At 37.9% G+C, this 21,474-nt stretch overlaps 1 protein-coding gene across 1 annotated transcript; it reads left to right on the top strand.

Moving 5' to 3' along the window:
* Nucleotides 1-16,177: 16,177 nt before the first annotated feature.
* zfp36l1a (ZFP36 like 1 zinc finger CCCH-type a) lies at nucleotides 16,178-21,261 on the top strand. The gene is made up of 2 exons (NM_001077153.2): nucleotides 16,178-16,364; nucleotides 17,715-21,261. Exons 1-2 carry the CDS (start codon nucleotides 16,308-16,310, stop codon nucleotides 18,780-18,782), a joined length of 1,125 nt encoding a protein of 374 aa, NP_001070621.2. The 5' UTR covers nucleotides 16,178-16,307; the 3' UTR covers nucleotides 18,783-21,261.
* The last annotated feature ends 213 nt before the right edge of the window (nucleotides 21,262-21,474 follow it).

The raw sequence follows: 21,474 nt of genomic DNA, 5'->3' as shown, positions 1-21,474 counted from the left end.
TGTGGGGCCAGCCAGTACTGAAGGTCCTACGGTATCGCAGGCTGTTAGATAGCACGTATCAGATTTCATAAACAAGCGGGAACATTTTTATCAATCATCCCATTAAAGCTGGAGACCGGCACGCTCGTATCCGTTTGAAAGATTGGGACTAAGACGTTTCCAGGGCGCAGTGATGGTATTTCATCTCTACTGACCACATCTTTTACTCAAAAGACTCAGAAAATAAAGCCACACATTTTTTTTTCTGTTCCCTGGATGTTTGTCCCCTTCATTCCTGATTTTTTTGCACATCTATAGTGCTGAACAATATGGTATGTAAGAAAGGATCAATATTTAATTTGAACATACCTTTGAGCTATCAGGGTTCTGCACCAGTAGGCTGGCACAAAAGCTTCTCACAGGAAGGGAGTTTGAGATTATTCAGCCCTGCATGTGATACAAGACAGATCAAAAAGAAATCCAACTCAGTTAATAGTTTTAATCTATTAAGTTTGTAACATTTTTCATGTGTCTAAAAATGTTTTTGGAAGGTACTGAAAGGAATAAAAACGAAGTGAGAAAGAAAGAAAAAAATGAGAACTATGATTTTTCCATTCTTCGTTAGCAAAGCTGCCAGTGTGGGAGGTAAGAACTTTATACTGGCCTGATGGCATCTGCACCAGTCTCACACCATACTAATTAAACAGAGTCTAAAGGTCAATGCGTAAAAGAACACACGTGGGAACACAGTCGATGTGTCTTTCTAGACTGCATGTATGACACATTTTAAGAATGGAACATGCATTGCGCCGTGGAGACAATGAGAAGGCACTAAAACTGAGTGCATTTGGGCATATATAAAGTTAAAGTCAAAAGGATTAGCTTTCTTGTGTAACTGGAATTATATTTTTATTTTTCCAAGTGCTTCTAAATGGAGAGAAGCTTTTCCATCACATTTTTGAACATCATAGTTATATAAAAAACACTTTGTATTGATGAAAGTACATAATATTTTTCTAGTTATTTGCAAGATAGTTTTCAGCTTAAAGTGCGGTTTAAAGGCTTAATTCAGTTAATTAGGTTTTAGCTTAACAGGTAGTGCTGTTGCCTCACAGCAAGAAGGTTGCTGGGTCGCTGGTTCGATTCTTAGCTCAGTTGGCGTTTCTGTGTGGAGTTTGCATGTTCTCTCTGCATTTGCGTGAGTTTCCGGGTGCTCCGTTTTCCCCCACAGTCCAAAGACATGCAGTACAGGTGAATTTGGTAGGCTAAATTGTCCGTAGTGTATGAGTGTGTGTGTGAATGTGTGTGTGGATGTTTCCCAGACATGGGTTGCGGCTAGAAGGACATACACTGCGTAAAAATGTGCTGGATAAGTTGGCAGTTCATTCCGATGTGGCGACCCTGGATTAATAAAGGGACTAAGCCGACAAGAAAATGAATGAATGAATGAGACAATTCTTGTGTAATAGTGGTTTAGTCTGTAGTCCAGGGGTGCCTAAACTTTTTCTTATAAAGGGACACAAACCAAACTTGATTAAGGCTAGTAGGCCGTAGATAAATAGTTGCCATGGGTAGTTTCCTGATTTATTTAATTATATTTAAAATGACAAGAAAACAGGTGGCCCAGTCTGTAGTTCTGTCGCCTCACAGCAAGAAGGTCGCTGGTTCGAGCCTCGACTGGGTCAGTTGGTGTTTCTGTGTGGAGTTTGCATGTTCCCCCTGCATTCATGTGGGTTTTCTCCGGGTGCTCCAATTTCCCCCATAGTCCAAAGACATGTGGTACAGGTGAATTGGGTAGGCTAAATTGTCCATAGTGTATAAGTGTAAATGAGTGTGTGGATGTTTCCCAGAGATGGGTTGCGGCTGGAAGGGCATTCACTATGTAAAAACATGCTGGATAAGTTGGCGGTTCACTCCAGAGTGGTGACCCCGAATTAGTAGAGGGACTAAGGCAAAAAGAAATTGAATTAATGAATAAATGACTAGAAAACACTGCTCTATGTTAACTAATATAGTATTGGTTTTTACATTTTATAAGGTATTTATTACAAATAAAAACGATGTGTGTGTGTGTGTGTGTGTGTGTGTGTGTGTGTGTGTGTGTGTGTGTGTGTGTGTGTGTGTTTGTGTGTATATAGATATATAATTATTATTTTTTTTTATTCATTCATTTATCTTCCTTTCAGCTTAGTCCCCTTATTAACCTGGGGTCACCACAGTGGAATGAACCGCCAACTTATCTATCAATCATATTTTAAGCGGGTGCCTTCCAGCTGCAACCCATCTCTGGGAAACATCCATACACACTAATTCACACTCATACACTACGAACAATTTAGCCTACCCAATTCACCTGTACCGCATGTCTTTGGACTGTGGGAGAAATATAGTAATTAGCTAATTAGCTAAAATATTATATTAAATAACTAACGATTTTTAAATGTAGCAGCTAATATATTAATGCAATTGGCAAAAAGACATTTGGATACAACAAGTAGACAGATTTGATATAACACATTGCAATTTTAATTAATCAAATAATTGGCATAAAAACATGTAAAATGCTATTAAGATGATAATTTTATATAGCGGTTAGCAAAAATAAAAACATACAAAATTAAAATTCAAATGAGTGGAAAAACATTTAAATATGGCAGTTAGCAAATAAACAATTTGACACAAAGTCAAAAGGGTTACGGAAAAAAACTTTTTAGCTGCTGGCAGCTCCATACTGCTTTTTTGTTGTTACTAAAGCAGTTAGCAGTAAGAGAAGAGACATTTTATAAGAGCTGACAAAAATGATTTTATTACAGCAGTCAACTATAGCCAAGAGACCTTTAATAAATATGTATAAATACAATAAATAGTATCTTGTACATGTATTTTTCCAATAAAGATCTAAAATGTGCTTGAGGGGCGTTAGGTCGTTATTTCAGTTAGGTCTTTAGATGGATGACTTGTCTCTGAGCATCTATTTAACGTGAAGCAAAAACACGACCTTTGACTAACTTGTAATCTACCTTTTGTGATTACTGAAACACTGCTGAACCATGTATATATACTTATATGTAAAAATGGACTTTCAAGAGCTCCCCACCCTTTTGTTTTGACTTACTTCAGGGGGTTCAAGCCTTAATTATGGGGACCGGACCCCCCATTTCCATCCCAAATTAGCACCCTGGTTTAGTTGAACAGAAACAGTTGTTTGGTTGATGAAGCCAGTCGTAGTGAATCAGCGGGCTGAGCTTATCAAGATCTCATTGTTCCAGGAAACCTCACTGCAGGCCACGCATGTTCAAACCCAAGCCAAGCTGTTTCATGTCAAGAAGGTGCATTACTGAAATCGCATATTAAATGTATTAATAGCCCCGTCCCTCTCCAGTGAGAATTGTTTTCATTTGGAAAGCATTTAGCTGTGCTTTCTTTCATTATTTCCTCAATACCACATTGGCTGGAGGATGATGAAGGCCGGGTGGTGGTCAAACGCAGAGCCAGATACGTCAGCGCAAAGTCAAGAGAGCAGGCCCGCGTTCGCCAGTTCTGGGCGGATTTGTTAAGAGGGTCACGGTTCAAACGGGGCAGCTGCGAAATGAGAAAATATCTGTCCTTCATTTAACAGTACAGTGGGAGAGCTTGGAGAGGACATGGAGTCGCTTGCAGGCAAAGTCGGAGTGACTCAAATGTTTGGTGAATGCATTCTGACTTGAAGAGAATGGGGACAGGGGCTCATAAAGTGCAGATTCTGGGAAAGCCATTTGACTTTACTGGATTTCACAGAGCATATAAGCACACAAGGCAAACAAACTGCAAACCAACACTGTTTAACACGCACCAAAAGAGTTTCCATACTCCGTGTCACACAATGAGATGGAGAACGAGCTGACAAAACAGTGTGGGCTGCCATGTGGGACTGGACCTCGAAAAAAGGGCTGAGGTTGAGGGGTTGTATATACAAGCGCGGATACGCCAGCAATATCCACAGTGGACACTGAGTATTGGGGCGTAATTGGTTCCAGTTTCTCTTTGACAAAGGCTCACTTTTCTTCTTCCTCGTTCTTCACACAAACAGACAGACAGCCGGAATGAAAAACACACTGATTTACCAAGCAAAACACACAGGGATAAACAGAGATAAAAGTAGAATGGCAGTTTACAGACAGTATTTGTAGTCTTTGTCATGTGAGCTTCAGTGGAGAGCATGATGAGTTGGTTGGAGACACAACTGCGGGCTAAAAACGCACTCCGTTACAGCAGAGAACGATACACGGAACAAACTGATTTCCCTTAGGATTGTACTCAAGATGCACTTCAGATCTCTGACAAGGACAAAGACAGTGAATCCAATACTTATTTCCACAACTAAAAAATCTGTATAATTTTTTAATAGGGGAAAAGCATGTGATGACAAGAGTCGATTAAAGATAAAACATGGCATCTAAAAAATAAAGCATTTAAAAGTATTGATTTAAAAGTGTAGTTCACCCAAAAATCTTGGCCCTGACACTAAATCAACAACAAAGATTAACTGCAGTTGTTGCATCTGGAATAAAAATACACCTGCAATTTATCAGCAGAAATCACTGATCTTTATACAACAGATTTCACTGGATCTGAAATCTGATTGGCTGACAGGCCTTTCTAGTTATGCAATGCTCACTAAAGGAATGACTTCACCATTTTGTATCACTCCGTCTGCTGTATTTCTTAGAGCAAGTGTCATGTTAGAAGGCCAAACTCACTAGAATTGTACAAATATTTACTAAATATATTTTAAGGACTTTTTGGGCAATAATGTAGTTTTACTTTAAATGTGCAGTTTATTTACAATTATTACACCTATTTTAAAGTTTGTTTTAATGGTTTCAGAGATGTGAGCTTTAATGGCAGAGTAGTCACCTTGGACATTTATTTTAGAATCTGCCGCTGACTCTGATGTATATCTCTGTGGTTAAACTTGAGTCTTTTTTTACATTTTAGTATGAACATCTGAAAAATGAACACATACGCGAGTACACTCACTGGCCACTATATTAGGTACACCTGTCCAACTGCTCGTTGATGCAATTTTCTAATCAGTCAATCACATGGCAGCAGCTCAATGCATTTAGGCATGTAGCCATGGTCAAGACGATCTGCTCCAGTCTAAACCAAGCTTCAGAATGGGAAGGAAAGGTGATTTAAGGCCGCGTTTACACTGTCAGGTATTGATGCCCAAATCCGATTGATGCCTATATCTGATTTTTTTGTCTGTTCGCTTAGACAATTTTTTCAATTGTGACCCATATGTGATTCATGTGTTTACACTTGCCATACAATTTACGACGTAGCATCTGCGCCACACTAGCCACGATTGAAGAAATTGTCTTGCTTTTAGCTCTACTAAATATGTGAATGTAGTCTAACTTTAAAATGATTTTGAGGCAGAAGAGGAGGGAAAGGGCCATCATTGCAGTTTGCACCTAAGGTTTTCATACAATGTCCTTCACCATTCAGAGGAATTTGTGTGTACGAGAGAGATATTAGGTCTGGTGGGAGCAAATTGTGGTGAATGACCACTTTCCTTCTCCTTCCTTAACTGGCAGTGTAAACAGGGCTTAAGTGATGTTGAATGTGGCATGGTTGTAGGTGCCATTTGCTGGGATGTTCACGCACAACCATCTTCAGGGTTTACTGAGAATAATCCAAAAAAGAGAAAATATCCAGTAAGCAGCAGTTCTGTTGACACCAGAGTTCACACTTTGGGCATATTAGTTCCAATTGAGCATCATGTCAACAGCACAGCCTACCTGAGTATTGTTGCTGACCATGTCCATAACTTTATGACCACAGTGTACCTATTTTCTGATGACTAATTCCAACAGAATAATGATCTTCATAAAGCATGAATCATCTCTGATTGGTTTTTTGAACATCATAATGAATTCACTGTCCTCAAATGGCCTCCACAGTCACCAGATCTCAATCCAATAGAGCACCTTTGGGATGTGGTGGAAGGGGTGATTCACATCATGGATGTGTAGCCAACAAATTTGCAGCAACTGCATGATACATCAATATGGACCCAAATCTCTGAGGAATATTTCCAGTACCTTGCTGAATTTACGCCACAAAGGATTAAGGCAGTTCTGAAGGCAAAAGGGAGTCCAACCCTGTACTAGTAAGGTGTATAAACTGGCCAGTGAGTGTATATGCAGTTGATCTGTCTTTCTCATATAAAAACCACTTTATTCTACTAAATACAACAACCTATTAACATCAACAAATCAACTCGACAGTCATGTGTTACTAGTTCTAAACTGACATTTTTTATTTTAGTAATGGAGGCTTTTGTGTAGCTATTATAATTGTCTCTTTTGACACTTGAACCCATGGTGGAAATAATTCAACGCACACAAAAAAGGTTTATAAAACACTCCATAGTTGTTTCCTTTTTATTTACACACTTGTGCAAATTATATTCCTCACATGTTCATAATTCAAAGGGGGAGACAGAAACTCCTGCGTATGTGGATCTCACTCAGGTTGGGAATTGCCTGATTTCGAGCAAATGATTCCAGAACTTTCATTTCATTAATATGGGGGGAAAAAACACGTTTCAGATGCCTCCGTCTGTAATTTATAGCGTAGGTCTTAATCCTTGAGTTTATTGAGAAAGATTAGATGATTAATGTAAATGAACATAAAATGTCCAACCATATCTTGTTGACACGAGACTTATACTTCAGCTCTCAGCTGCAATATCCTTTCATCAAGCCATCCTCCCACCTAAACCCGGAGTCTTTACTTTAAAGAGAGAAAACTGAAAGGACATGTTACTCGTTCATCAAGCGTTACATTAAAACCCCACCACTTTGGGTGGATGGACGGCAGCCAGAGACAAACTTTTCAAGAGCGTGATTGAAAACATTTGTGAAATCAAAACGGGAGGTCAAGAAAGCATTGATCTTATATGGCAAGTTGGCACGCACCAACTCGGTTTTTGAAAACTCTCCCCTGGGAGAATGCGGAGGAAAGGATTTACAGAGCTGCGGTTGCCCAGCCACGGCCCACATACCTTTAATGTTGCTCACAAGAGCTTTCTCCACCTCTACTTAATCATTACTACAAGGAGCACTAGATGCATGGCATTGCAGCAGGCCAGAGAGAAAATCCCTGGTTCAAGATCTCCAACTATGAAGCCTTTCGTGCAGCTTAAAGGTTTGGAGACACCTGAAGTTTTATACGAGGACCAAAATGTAGAACTGCAAGGAACTTTGTTGACCACACTGTTTTACCGCAGTCTGAAAGCATCAATTATCCCTACATGCCCATGAGTGGATTGTGAGATGCCACATAGGAGCGCGGCCTCAAATATACCCTCTCCAGCGAACATAATTGATACAAATGTGCAAGTTTGGAGCACAAGTACAGGTTTAGGTGCTGAACTCTTGAGTAGATTTTGGATAACAGTAATTAGAGCGGAGAGCAGGTTTTGGAAGGACACGTTCAGACAGACTTAGACCGGCAATCTGCTGCTTGTACAAACATAACGTCACACAATGCATCTCAGATCCAGTTTAGCAGACAATTCACATTTTTTCATGCTTCTGAAGGAGATAAACAACTTCATCTGACCAAATATAGCCAAAACTAATCACATCCTAAAAGACAAGGCTCCTCTATATGACCGATGGAGTTGGTTTCCACCCTAGCGTTCTGTCCCCTCGGCCCAATGACAGCATGTAGTGACATAATGTAAAATATAATCATAAGACATGCTTTTCCTCTGGGCTTTTTCTCCAATGTGCATAAGTCATCAGCAATTTACAGCCTTGCGTAGAAATAATGAGCCTAATTTCCATACAAACTATGTTAAATGACTTTAAGTGCAATTAGTAGCTCTTTAGGCAAGGGTTTAAGGTTGGGGATTTGTATTAAGTATTAAACTGTGATGTTGTTTTTGTGCCACAAACATTACTGGAACTTTAAATGACACAGTTTGTGGAGGAGAGGTATGCTATTATTTTTCTAAGTGATCTAACATAAGTTTTTATTTTTGCCTGCTGGATAATGACCTAAAAAGTATATATGCTTAAAAGAGTTGTAAAAGTTTTCAATTTCTATCTTTATCTGTGCAGATTTATATGTGGATAGTATGTGAATGATTGACAAAAGTGTTTTGTATACATTTAAAGAGTCAATTTACAAAGATGAAAGTTAAATTATGGGCGATATCAAGTGTACAGAATTATAGATATGTTTACATAAAAAAAAAAAATTATTCATTCATTTCCTTCGACTTAGTCCCTTTATTCATCATATATCGCTACAGCGGAATGAACCGCTAACTTATCCAGCATATGTTTTACACAGCAGATGCCCTTTCATCTGCAGCCCAGTACTGGGAAACATGCATATGCACACATACTTATTCACACACATACAGCCAAATTCATTCATTTTTTTCAGCTTAGTCGCTTTATTAACCAGGGGTTGCCACACTGAAATGAACCGCCAGCTTTTTCAGTATATGTTTTACATAGCAGATGCCCTTCCAGCTGCAACCCATCACTGGGAAACACCCATAGTTGCCTCACAGCAAGAAGGTCGCTGGGTCGAACCTCGGCTCAGTTGGCGTTTCTGTGTGGAGTTTGCATGTTCTCCCTGCCTTCGCGTGGGTTTCCCTGCTCCGGTTTCCCCCACAGTCCAAAGACATGTGGTACAGGTGAATTGGGTAGGCTAAATTGTCCATAGTGTATGAGTGTGTGTGTGAATGTGTGTGGATGTTTCCCAGAGATGGGTTGTGGCTGGAAGGGCATGGTGGTTCATTCTGCTGTGGCGAACCTGAATTAATAAAGGAACTAAGCTGACAAGAAAATGAATGAATGATTATATATATTATATACATTATAATAAATTTATCATAAATTTTTTTTTATTATATTATATATTATAATAAAACGTAGTGTCACTTTATCTTTATGCCAATTCCTGCCATGGTCTATAGGATTTTTGTGCCTCCATTAATTTCTGATGCTGGTACTCTGATAACAAAACAACAACCAATAAATAACAAACAAACAAACAAACAAAAATAAATAAATAATAATAGTAATAAAAATAAATATCTAGTTATAGTTTTCACAGTCATGATCATAGGACGTGTAACAAATTCACATTTCCTGCTGTTAATGATAGATGTCATATGCATTTCCAATTTCTGCCATGGTCCATAGGATTTTTTGGCTTCCAATCATTTCTGACCCCGGTAATCCCTAAACAGCAGCCAATAAACAAATTAATGAATAAATGAATAAACAAATAAATAAATAAATAATAAATAAATAAACAAACAAACAAACAAACAAACAAACAAATAAAGAAATAAATGAATAAATAATATTTAGTTGTACATTTCACAGTTATGATCATAGTACCCTTTACATACATTTCCTGCTGTTGTATGCATTTCCAATTTCTGCCATGGTCCATTGGATTTTTGAGCCACCATTAATTTCTGACCCCGGTAATCTCTAAACAACAGCCAATAAACAAACAAACAGATGAATGAATAAATAAATGAACAAATAAATGAATAAAAATAAATAAATAATATCTAGTTGTACTTTTCATAGATTTGATTATAGCATCCTTTACAAATTCACATTTCCTGCTATTAACGATCATAGATGTCATATGCATTTCCAATTTCTGCCATAGTCAATGGGATTTTTGAGCTTCCATTAATTTCTGACCCTGGTAATCCCTAAACAACAGCCAATAAACAAACAAAACATAAATAAATAAATATAATAATATCTAGTTGTACGTTTCACAGTCATGATTATATCACCATTTATATGCTGTTAACGATCATGCATGTCATGTGGTGATTCTGAAATGTACTGTATGATTGCATTACACTGGAGCAAACAATCGAAAAATGTTTTTAATGTTATTACACAGCACACGAAACATTAACTTAAACCACATGCTGTGTTTTGCACAAACCAGAACATGAAACAGTGTGAATATAACACGAAATAAACAAGTACAAAAAAATGCATTTTCCTTCCAGCGTGCTTTCCATTTGTTTCCAAGATTTAGCTCAAGAATGTATGTAGAAGCAGAAACAGCTCTTGTCCAGGGTGGAGCGGTTTCTCATGTCTGATTGGGATGAGCAGCTTTGCTTTTGGCCATGTTTGTTGTCGGTCCAGCCACTGGACACATGGGCCGTGTAACTCTAGTCCAGTTTTGACCACACAGGAGAGGTTGTGTGCTCCAGAATGGAGACAGATGGACGGAGGGCAGTTTGCGCAGAGAAAGGCCTCCACTGTTCCTGTGCTGGCCGCCGCTCACAAAGATCATTGATTTTGACCACGCTGAGTGAAGGGCTCGCTAATATCTCATTTCAGCACCGTCCCCGGCATGACCATGACACCTGTTCGGGGGTCAGGTCTTAAGTACACCTCAACTCGGGGTATCCAATTACATCATGACTGTTTTCTTAATGATAATGTGGAGGTCAATAAATTTTTTTTCAGAAGATGGGTCTCATTCACAAAAAAATAATAAAAAATAAATAAGTAAATAAATAAATAAATAAAATGATAATAATAATAATAATAATATTAAATCATAAAACTGCTTTTTTTGGTGTAATGAAAGTGCAGGTTTACAAATGTAATTTTGTAGAAAGACAAAAGTACCAGAAGTGACACAAATGCTACAGTTTTTTTTCTTTATTAATATTGATGTTTAAACATCAGTTTTATTTTTTAGATTTTTTAAATATTTAATGTAATTAATAGTGTTTGTGTGGGTTATGTACATTATTTGTAAATTAAAATAAAAATTAAATAAAATTATTACAAACCTTAATTTAACTCTATTCTTACATGTAAAACCGAATGACATGTTTCTAGTTATACTTAAATGTTCATTTAACTTTACAGTTTACTTCAATTTACTGTATATATTTAACATAAATGGATGAAACACTGTTTCTTTTGCCAAGATTAGACAACAATATATGCCTCGCTAAATTCCATCAATTTCTACCAAATAAAATGCTTAACATTTTCGTTTTGGACACAGGGTCAGCTAAATAAGCACATTTTATGGACACAGTTATTTCCTACTGACCCTTTTCACTTGGAATGAGTCAGGTTGGGGAGTCCACCCTTCCTCATGATCAACAGGACAGGAAACCTGGTCAGAGGAAACTGACCTGGCATGTCACGTGTTAAACAGGAAATTCTATTTCAATAATCATATCTCTATCGTTTCACTATTTCCTGACATTTTCCCCCATGGCTCGTCTTCTCGTCCACATTACCTTTGCACTAATGTCTGGTTTCCAGCTTCCTCTGGTTCTGCCTGCTTTAGTACATGTCTTTAAACAAAAAAAATAAAAAATAAATAAAGATAAGTTATTATTTAAACTGTAAAGCGGTGAGTTTGAATTGCATAATGAATGGTGATGAAACGTTTTATGGTCATTAACTTTTTAAATCCTTGAATTTTTTTAATATTTAGATTTTTTATTTTTTTTTAACATGTACATTTATAAAGCCATACTTTGTATTATATCATTGCTGTACGGTGGCTGAGAGAGCTTAACAAGCTGCAATTTAAGAAAACACATGCAATTACAAAAAACACCAGCAAATTAAGAGAAGATCTTTATCCGTTTAACAGCACATGTGGGGATCGGGGGACTCAAAACAGTGGCCTCAAAAACGTGACGCATGTCACCGTGCCGTGACTATTGCCAAATTGATCTTTAAAATGAGAGTTTATGTTAGTTTATTTCAATATCCTGATTTGCTTGTCTTTTGTATTTTATAACCCTAATAACCATAACCTAAATAGCTGGGTCTGTCACGTTTTAGGCTCCCCCTTAAAACACTTCAGTTGTATTCTGAGCTATTTGTAAGTGTGCAGCACGTTTTCATAAATTGTTTGCATTTTGTGAAAATGCAGCGTGTTTTATTCATTTGTTTGTTGTAAATAAAGGCAGCATTTAATACATTTTTTGCATTGTGAATGTATAGTAAATGCAGCACATTTTCGTACATTTTTTTGTGCTGTGAGTAAATGCAGTGTTTTATGATTATTTTTTTGCGCTGAGTAAATGCAGTGTGTTTTATAATTTTTTTGTGTTGTAAATGCAGTGTGTTTTATAAATTTTTTGTGTTGCGAGTAAATGCAGCGTGTTTTATTTATTTGCATTAAGAGAAAATGCAGTGCGTTTAATTAATTTGTTTGCGTTTTTGAGTTTATGCAGCACGTTTAATCATTTTTTTGCATTGTGAGCAAATGCAGCACGATTTCGTAAATTGTTTGCTTTGTGAGAAAATGCAGCGCGTTTGATTAATTTGTTTGTTTTGTGAGTAAATGCAGTGCATTTTATTCATTTTAATTGTGAGTAGATGCAGCACGTTTTATTAGTTTGTTTGCATTTTAAGTAAATGCAGCACATTTTCCTAAATTGTTTGCGTTGTGAAAAAATTCAGTTGGATTTTATTAGTTTGTTTGCGTTGTGAGAAAATGCAGCGTGTTTTTTATGCGTATGCATTGTGCGGATTTGCAGCACGTGTGCTGTCAAATAAATGAACATCTTTCCTCAGTTTGCTAGTGTTTTTTGTAGTTGCAAGTGTTTTCTTCAACTGCAGCACGTTAAGCTCTCACCGTATCTTTGAACCAAATTACAAAAAACTGATTAATGTTTTGCGAGGTGTTTCTAATGCAACGTCTATGGGCGGGACTGTACATTTGACATTGTTTTCTCTTCTGGCTGCTGTAATCAGTCTCACACAATTTTTGTCCTTTTTCTGAACATTCACCAATTCACTGCTCTCACTGCTGAGAAACCAAGAAATGTGGTTTTATAGCTAAAAATCTATATCTTTAAGCTAATGTTGTTTCCATATTCTAGAGGTCTAAAAGAAGGCCACATTAACCTCCCTTGTTTATATTTTAGAGTTAAACTTTTTTCTTTTTCAATCCAGATCATTAGCCTCGACCATTTAAGCAACTCATTGTACAGCTGAAGTCTTTTATAAAGAGCAGAGGGGGCAAAAAGCTACTTTGTAGAGGAGCTGTATGAGAAAAACATGACTGGAGAGATCTAGTGGTGTACCACTTACGATACTGTGGCCAAGCTTTTATGGACAATTAATTTTTTTCTCATTTCAATTGTGCTTAGCCTTTAAAACACTCGCCTTAAATAGAAAAAACTGGAAGAAAAAAAACTGCTAGATGGATAGCAGAATCACAAATCACCCCAAGTAAACATACCTCAAATGAAAGAAAAATATAATATAATATAATTTGTCTGAGGGGAAATAAATAAGTCATCTGTGGACGTAGAATATATATATATATATAAAAAAATGAAATGACTCGAGTTATCAACTTAGTTGTACCAGCAGGGCGGTTACCTCAGTATATCTAACTCTTGGAAACTCATATGGTTCCTCCTACATAGCCTACTTAAAGTTTAAAGAGCAAAGTAATCCTGTATATTTCATACCATTTGAAAAGTCTCTCCTGCTCCCTCTCTCTGCACAACAAACAACGGGAAACCCGATGTGCAGGAATCTTTTAAGCGCAGATTGAAACAAAGCGCTCCCTCTACAGGCCAACAGCACGCACTGCACAAACACTCAACGCACACAAACGCCACAAATCATTTGCAGGACCTGTGAGAAACTTTTTTTTTTTTTTTTGCATAACCATCAGGAACAAACATACAACACAATACCAAAGATGAAACACAAAAAACTAAAATAACAATGGTTAAATAGATAAAATTTTATAAATTTAAATACACAGTGTATAGTGCATAGCATTTCAACATCCAATGTAAATAAACGCGTGTGACGTCATAATCGCGTAACAAAATGCAATCTTGCACTATCCTATCTTGTGGTTTACATTATCATCAAAGTATTGATAACTTGGCCGAAAACACTTTGAAATGTAATCTCAACAGCTCCTGTCATTCTCGGTTGTGTCTCTCTTACACCCCGGGGGGAGATTACGCTGCACCCGGGAACTTGTTAAACTTCTTCTTACATGCAGAAGAAAAAAACATTGAAGATCAATGCAAAAACATGCAAGCATTGCATCTCGCCTACAGTCTCCATGAAATGCGCGCTATTAAAGTGTGTGTGGAGGGAAAGAGAGAGTAAAAAAACCCTTATAAAAACTTCCACCTCTGGCTGGGAGGGAAGAAGAGGGGTGTTGTGACCCCTTCCTCCCCTCCGTGCTCGCTCCCCCGCCCCACACAGCCCAGGGCATTGCAGCAAACATCCCCAGTAAATCTGTACCCTCCTCCAACATCTCTAAAAACTTTTGTCCTAAGTGGTGCTGTTCTTCCTCAGCTGTAACACAAATACAGAATGACTCAGTGCAGACGAAGGGTGCAGTTCTTGCCCTGTCATGGATTGCTCGGGTGGGCTGCGGGAGGGGGTTTGTCCTGACTGAGTAATGTAATTTTGATGTTGATCTCAAAGCAGTATAGGCTACTCCAATGAATTTGAATTGATACAGCATTTAGATTTTTTCATGGTACATTTTAATGCAGAAGTACTTACATGAATAATAGCAGCAAACAATTTTGTGTTTATTAGATGTCTAATAGAGATCTAAACGTAGACAAACTTGGTCTGTCAGTAAAAATCCAATAGCCATCTAAGAATAGCCAAAACTAGACTCGTCGTCAAATAGACAGATTAGATCAACTTATATATAGTCATTAATTTCTGTTTATCTAATGACTACAGTTTTGGCCTATCCTAAGACATCTATAAGGTTTTCACTGACAGACCAAATTTAGCCTTGTTTTAGCCAGGTCTATTAGACATCTGTTAGACATCTTAAAAAAATAAAGAATGCTTGATGGGATCACTTGAGGTGACTGTGAAAAGATCTACTTTATTTAATAGGTTTTTACTGACCGCACAAACTATTTTTTGTTTTAGCTAGAATACTATAATTAGACATCTATTAGACATCTTTCAGACATCTTTTAAGAACAAAAATTGCTTGTTTGGATCACTTAAGGTGACAGAATGTGTAAAAATATGCTTTATTTAATAGATTTTGACTGACAGCCCAAATTTAGTCATGTTTTAGCCAAGACGACTATGTTTAAATGTCTATTAGACATCTATTAAACATCTTTTAAAAACAAAAAAGCTTGCCGGGATCACTCGAGGTGACAGAATATGTAAAAAATATACTTTATTCCTTAGATTTTTACAGACAGCCCAGATTTAGTCATGTTTTAGACAAGACTACTATGTTTAGATGTTTATTATACATCTATTAGACATCTTTTAAGAACTAAAAATTATTGCTGGATCACTCGAGATGACGTGTAAAAATATACTTTATTTAATAGATTTTTACTGAAAGTCCAAATTTAGTCATGTTTTAGCCAAGACAACTATGTTTAGATGTCTATTGGACATCTATTAAACATCTTTTGAAAACAAAAAAAGCTTGCTGAGATCACTTAAGGTGACAGAATGTGTAAAAATATACTTTATTTATAAGAATTTCACTGACAGCCCAAATTTAGTCTTGTTTTAGCCAAGACAATTTTAGACATCTATTAGACATCCATTAGACATCTTTAAAAAAAAAAAATGATTGTTGGGATCAATCAAGGTGACAGAATGTGTAAAAATATACTTTATTTACCAATGTAACACTCTCCACTGGACCAGCAAAAGTAAAACGTTTAGAATGAAATATAATTGGTGATTATTAAAGCATTCATGCAGAAAATTCCCCCATGCTTGTTTTAAATAGAAGTTATTGTGCATTATTTTAGTACCTGACATTCATTTCAGTTTAGTGATAACTTGCAGATTCCAAAACTAAAGTCTAGCTGAAAAAAAATGTGCATAAGATTATACTTCACATTATGTATAAGTTGCAATTACAAGCGTTGAAAATACGCAACAACGTAAACAATGCAGTTTCAGTCATCATGGGAACAAACAACTGCACACAACACTGCTGATTTATAAATGAACAGCAGAAGAGCTGCACTAAACTTTTAAACTGCGTTGTAACTTCTATGCGCGAGTGAAAGCAAAGAGGAGAAGAAAAAAAAAAGAAAACTTGAAACGGAGCAACAGAGAAACGCCCATATGTGACGCTCCCGAAGCTCCTCCTGCATTTGGGTTAAAAGGAAATGCAGCGCGGCCACGGAGGAGCAAGACAGAGGGGGTTTCTTTTAGGGCAACACAAGTTTACACAACCAGAACTAGCTTGTTACAGTTTGAAGTTTCTGCTTTTTATTCCGCTGTTTATTTATCAACGATTGGAAGATGACCACAGCCGTGGTGTCGCCTTTCTTCGACTTCAGCGAAATGATCAACAACAAGGTATGGAGAAAAGTTTCAGCTGGATCAGTTTGTGTTGTGGAATGTTGAGGCAGGCTTTCTTTCTAGGATTAAATGCGTGGTTTTAGGCGAAATTAAGTCGCTATGAAATACAACAGTACTGCTTTTACTCAGTTTAAACCGAGACCAAATGAACGAGACTAAAGATTAGAGTTTTGCAGCCATTAAAGTTCCTCCTTTAGGCTTGTTATGGAGAATCCACGACTGTGATTTTACAACATAAGAGGATTGTCTGATTACAGATGTTTAAGTGTATGTTCTTTGCGTCTTGCTATTACATTGAACCGTTTTAATCACTCGTTTACCTCTATAAGATCATTTAAAATGCTCACTTAGTGTGATTAAGGTACACGTTCTTTAAGTAAATATGTATTTCAGTTGAGATTATACATGCATAACCGCAGACTAAATACTTTTTTATTTTAAATCAGACTTTAGTATACCTTACAAGAGTATTCACTCAACTATCTATGTATGTGCTTCCTTTTGATCTGTTTACCAACTGAAGTTTGGAACAACCGGTTTCACTACCTATAAAATGTAGAGGAAAAAATACTCCTATCTGAGAAAATAGTTTTAAATGTCTTGTTTGGGTGTAGAAACTTGAATGGTGTGTGAATCTGTGCTAAGTCAGGGCTGTCCCATGATTTCATTGAATTAAACTTTGACTAAGAGGAGTGACTTAGAAAAACAGTGAGTCAAGCTGTATATGAGTCCATTTATGTGGTTAAACCATAACTGCAGTCGGACATCATTTGTCAGTGGAGTTAATGTGTTTTTTTCTGTGCTGTACAGATGCATCATAAAGGGTTTAGTGTATATTTCTGTAACCCTTACTTTTGCAAACTCTTATTTAAATTACTACTTTTTTGCAGTGTACTATAATAATAATAATAATAATATACTGGCTAGATAAGTGTAAAAGTTTAGGAATCCATTTTATGTACACCCATCTATGTACTACATATAAACTCATATTTTCTTGTGGTGAAAAGCAGAATTAGTTGGTATGTAAAGGTTTCAAGCAGGATGATGATCATTTTAAAATCAGACAGGGTCATCAGTGTCCACAAGTATGCAAACTGAGGTTTTCTCACCTCTGAAACTGTACAAGTTGTTCAGTCTTTATTCATCAGACACGCACAGCAGTCTTTGCATTTCTGAGGCAGTCAAGCGTTCACTAAGTGGGCATCAAGCCAAACTAGCAGTTGTTTAGGCCTGTATTTACTCATGGGTATAACACAAAGCCAGTGCAAAACAGTTAAGACGTGCCAACCACATTGTGGCTTTCAAAAAAAATTAATGTTGTTTTTTTTTCTGTCCTTTTTTTAGAACAAAATGCTAAACTACAATAATAACATCCTCAGTTCTCCGCACCCTGTCTCCGTCCCTTGCACTGGGACTAGTCTGTCCATCTCTAACCCCACTGGTTGCCTGCTGGACAGGAAGGCTGTGGGGACACCCTCTACTGGTGGGGTTTACCAGCGCCGGCACTCTGTAACTTCGGCTAACACCAAACTCAACCAAAACCAGTTTTTGAACATTGCTAAGGCAGATCCATCCCTGCTTGGTTCAGGGACAGGAACCACCGGCAGCAGCAACAAAGAGAACCGACTCCGAGACCGCTCTTTCTCAGAGACAGGGGATCGCCTGCTACAGAAGTGTTCGGGCCCTGGAGGCCCCAACAGCCAGGTCAACTCGAGCCGCTACAAGACAGAGTTATGCAGGCCATTCGAGGAGAATGGAGCTTGCAAGTACGGTGACAAGTGCCAGTTTGCCCATGGCATTCATGAGTTGCGTAGCTTGAGTCGCCATCCCAAGTACAAGACTGAGCTTTGCCGCACATTCCACACCATTGGCTTCTGCCCTTATGGCCCGCGCTGCCACTTCATCCACAATGCAGAAGAGCGACGAGGGCCTCCTCCAACCCCATCCCCCCTTTCAGCATCCAACAAGATGGAGAGGCCAAGGCTGCAACACAGCTACAGCTTCGCGGGGTTCCCCAGCTCTGGAGGCTTGAGGGACAGCCCCACTTCAGTCACCCCACCACCTATATTTTCCCCCGATGAGCTGCCCGAGTGGCCTAGCAGCAACCCCTTCACGTATTCCAGCCAGGAGCTGGCCAACTTCTTCAGCCCCAGCCTGGGTAATGCACCTTTGTCCTGCTCTGACCCTTCCTCCCAGGCGCCACCTTCGCCAACATCAACCCCTTTCTACTTCAGGGCAATGTCAGAGTCTCCAAACCTCTACGAGTCTCCATCCAGTCAGCCAGACTCACTTTCTGACCAAGAGGGCTACCAGAGCAGCTCAAGTGGAAGTCTAAGTGGATCTGAATCTCCCGTCCTTGACACCACTCGCCGACTGCCCATCTTCAGCAGGCTTTCCATCTCCGATGACTAAAGCGCACTGAGCCAGACCCCGTCCCCCTTTCCACTGCATGCAGCAGTCTTGAGAGGATGAGATGCTAGCACTCCCTCCACCTCTTGCCATTTCTCTGGCCCCCTAGAAGCCGTACAGTTCCTTCCTTGTATTACTTCCGCTCTGAAACCGATGCAGTGAATTAAGGGATCTTTCTCTTTTTGAATACTCTTTTTAACCAGAACAAGCTAAAACTGTCCCGGCCTCAAGACCCTTCTGTTTTCCGGGCCACATCATGTCGAGCCCCTGCTATGTTCCTGGTGTGACTGTGCCAAACTACACAGAGTAGGAAGTGGATTAGCAAAATGCTAATCGTGAGAGGTATGAGACCGTTGTGCCAGGTGCCACAGCTGTAGTCAAGTGTAGCGGAGCTGGTGGCATGGTTAAGGGAGAACCCTGCGCCCTTCCTTCCCCCTCACAAATCGCCACTCTTCTCAAGGACACTCTTTCATAACTAACTAAAGTTCACAAGTGTCATGCTTAGACCTTTAACAACTGTCTTTGTAGACCGGCTTAAAGCGAAAAACAGGAAAAGATGTGAAAAAAAGACAAGTGCCTGGGGGTCGAGTGTTGGGGTGAATGGACCACTGTTTCTTTTTATCTTTAATATATATATTTCTTCCTTCTTTATGGCCTGATTATGTAGCTCTTGTTCTGAGTGTGTGCGCCCCCTCCCTTGAAATTGCAGATTGCACCGGTCTGCAGGAAGGACTTTTCTCATAAGGGTTGAATGAGAGTGGAGCTTTGGAATATTTCAGGCACATTCAAATGTTCAGTTAGGTGCTACATGCTCCATGTCTCGCTTACAGCAGCACAAAAACCCTGAGATGGGATGTCTCCACTCGAAAAATGAACAGTTCCTTACTATTGTTTTTTTTGTTTTTGTTTTGTTGTTCTTGTTAGTGCCCCTTTTTCCCATTAGTTGCTGGTTACTTAACATTTGTTGGGAAGGGAATCTTGTTATTAAACCTTACAGACAAACTCTTTCTTCTCTCCCACCTCTAAACGCCGCCTTCCCTCAGGCCACTCGGCAAACAGAGGGGGAATTCCATCATTCCCAAGGTGCAGTTCAACCTCATGCAGCTTCACTTTAGTTCTTCATACAAGCACACCTTTTTTCCATAGATTCTGCTCAGAGGAGCACTTCGTCATCTTTCCAACTCTTGGTTTTGATTTTTTTATTATGGTCATTGTTTATTATTATTATTATTATTATTATGGTTATATTATTGTTATTGTTTGAAAACCTTTCACAACCGAAGGTTTTGCTTGTCACTGCTTATTTAACTTATCGAAACATATTTATTGGTGATCATATGCATTTTTTTTGTTAATTTTGTTTGTATTTATCTTGATAATGAAACGATAGAATATATTTTCTTTTATGTTAAATTATGATCTTCTGTATTAATCTTAAGATTGTGAAGACTTGTCAGCTTTCTTTTTTCACAGTTTAATATATTGTACTACATGACTTTTGTTGGCAACTACACTTAAATGAAACTTAATTTAAAGCAAAAAAAAAAAAGAGCAAAAACATAAAAAAATCCTCTGCATTTTCATTTATTTATTGTAGATTTATTGTCATTCCCTGTTCCCAGATATTTGACTGCAAAATCAGTACTAGCATACAATCATTCCTAGGTAATAAACTCACATGAGCGTCAGCACAGTTATTATTATTTTTTTTTTAATGAAAAAGAAAATTCTGCACATTTTTGTAAGTTAATTCCCATTTTGTAGCAAAGAACATGTATTATGGCAGTGAAAACTCTTGTTTCTTAACCACCAAAAGTTACGTTTTTGTGAAAAAGAGACTTTGACTACCAGTCTAGTTTACTGAATGCCTGAGCCTGGTGGTAGATTTGACATAACGAGGAACAAATGATCAGCATTTTGTTTTTAAATATGCATTAATACATGATGCAGGAGTTTTGTGGCCTTAAAACATATGCACCACTTTTAAAATACCACCATGAAGTGCTTTTTTATTGTTCTGATTGTGCGTTACAAAGGTTTAATGATGTTGCAGGTAATAAACCTCCAGTGTTAAAGCAGTTTATTTGGTTATAGTGGTGAATATGATGAATTGTAGGCAATAATTGTGACCTAATGGGTTGAAGTCCTGTTGTCTTTGGACATTCGGATGTCCCAGCCTATATGTAAAGTGCCTCTATCACACATTCCATAAGCAAGCGTTCTTTGCCTTAAATAAAGCTGGGATGCTACTTTTTTAGGACCTATTGCTTGTATCCTCTGTGGTGTAAGCAGTGATTGTCCAAGTTGGTTAACAGTATAGACACAAAGAAAGTATCTGAAGAGTTGAATGTATTTTTTTTTTTCTTATAAACAGCTATTGCTGTTCACTACAGTGATTTCTATGAGTTTATATAAGATTGATCTTTCTTTTGTAATGACTGATTGCAGTTAAAACCAATAAAAACCCATATTTTTGAGAAAAGAAGTCTTCTGGAGTATCATTTCATGCTTTTTGTGGTGTAAAAAGATTGATGACTGGGACCAAGAAAAGGATACATCTCCTGCTGTCAAATGCTATTAAAGTTGAAAGTTCAATAACCATAATAATGGTGTGTGTATACTGCACTAAAGCAGGGTAGATGGTTTTGGCTGCACATGCTACCAGAATGTCTTGTGATTGGCTCATTCCAGACTT

Source organism: Danio rerio, chromosome 17 (genome assembly GCF_052040795.2).
Source record: "Danio rerio strain M-AB ecotype USA chromosome 17, GRCz13ab, whole genome shotgun sequence".
Taxonomy (NCBI): domain Eukaryota; kingdom Metazoa; phylum Chordata; class Actinopteri; order Cypriniformes; family Danionidae; genus Danio; species Danio rerio.
Note: the sequence above shows the minus strand (reverse complement) of the source record. Positions and strands in the feature narration are given on the sequence as shown.

Excerpts from the sequence above, each read along its gene's own strand:
- zfp36l1a (NM_001077153.2), top strand. The coding sequence starts at position 16,308 with ATGACCACAGCCGTGGTGTCGCCTTTCTTCGACTTCAGCGAAATGATC. Across the intron at positions 16,365-17,714 it reads GCGAAATGATCAACAACAAG|AACAAAATGCTAAACTACAA; the intron begins GTATGGAGAAAA and ends TCCTTTTTTTAG.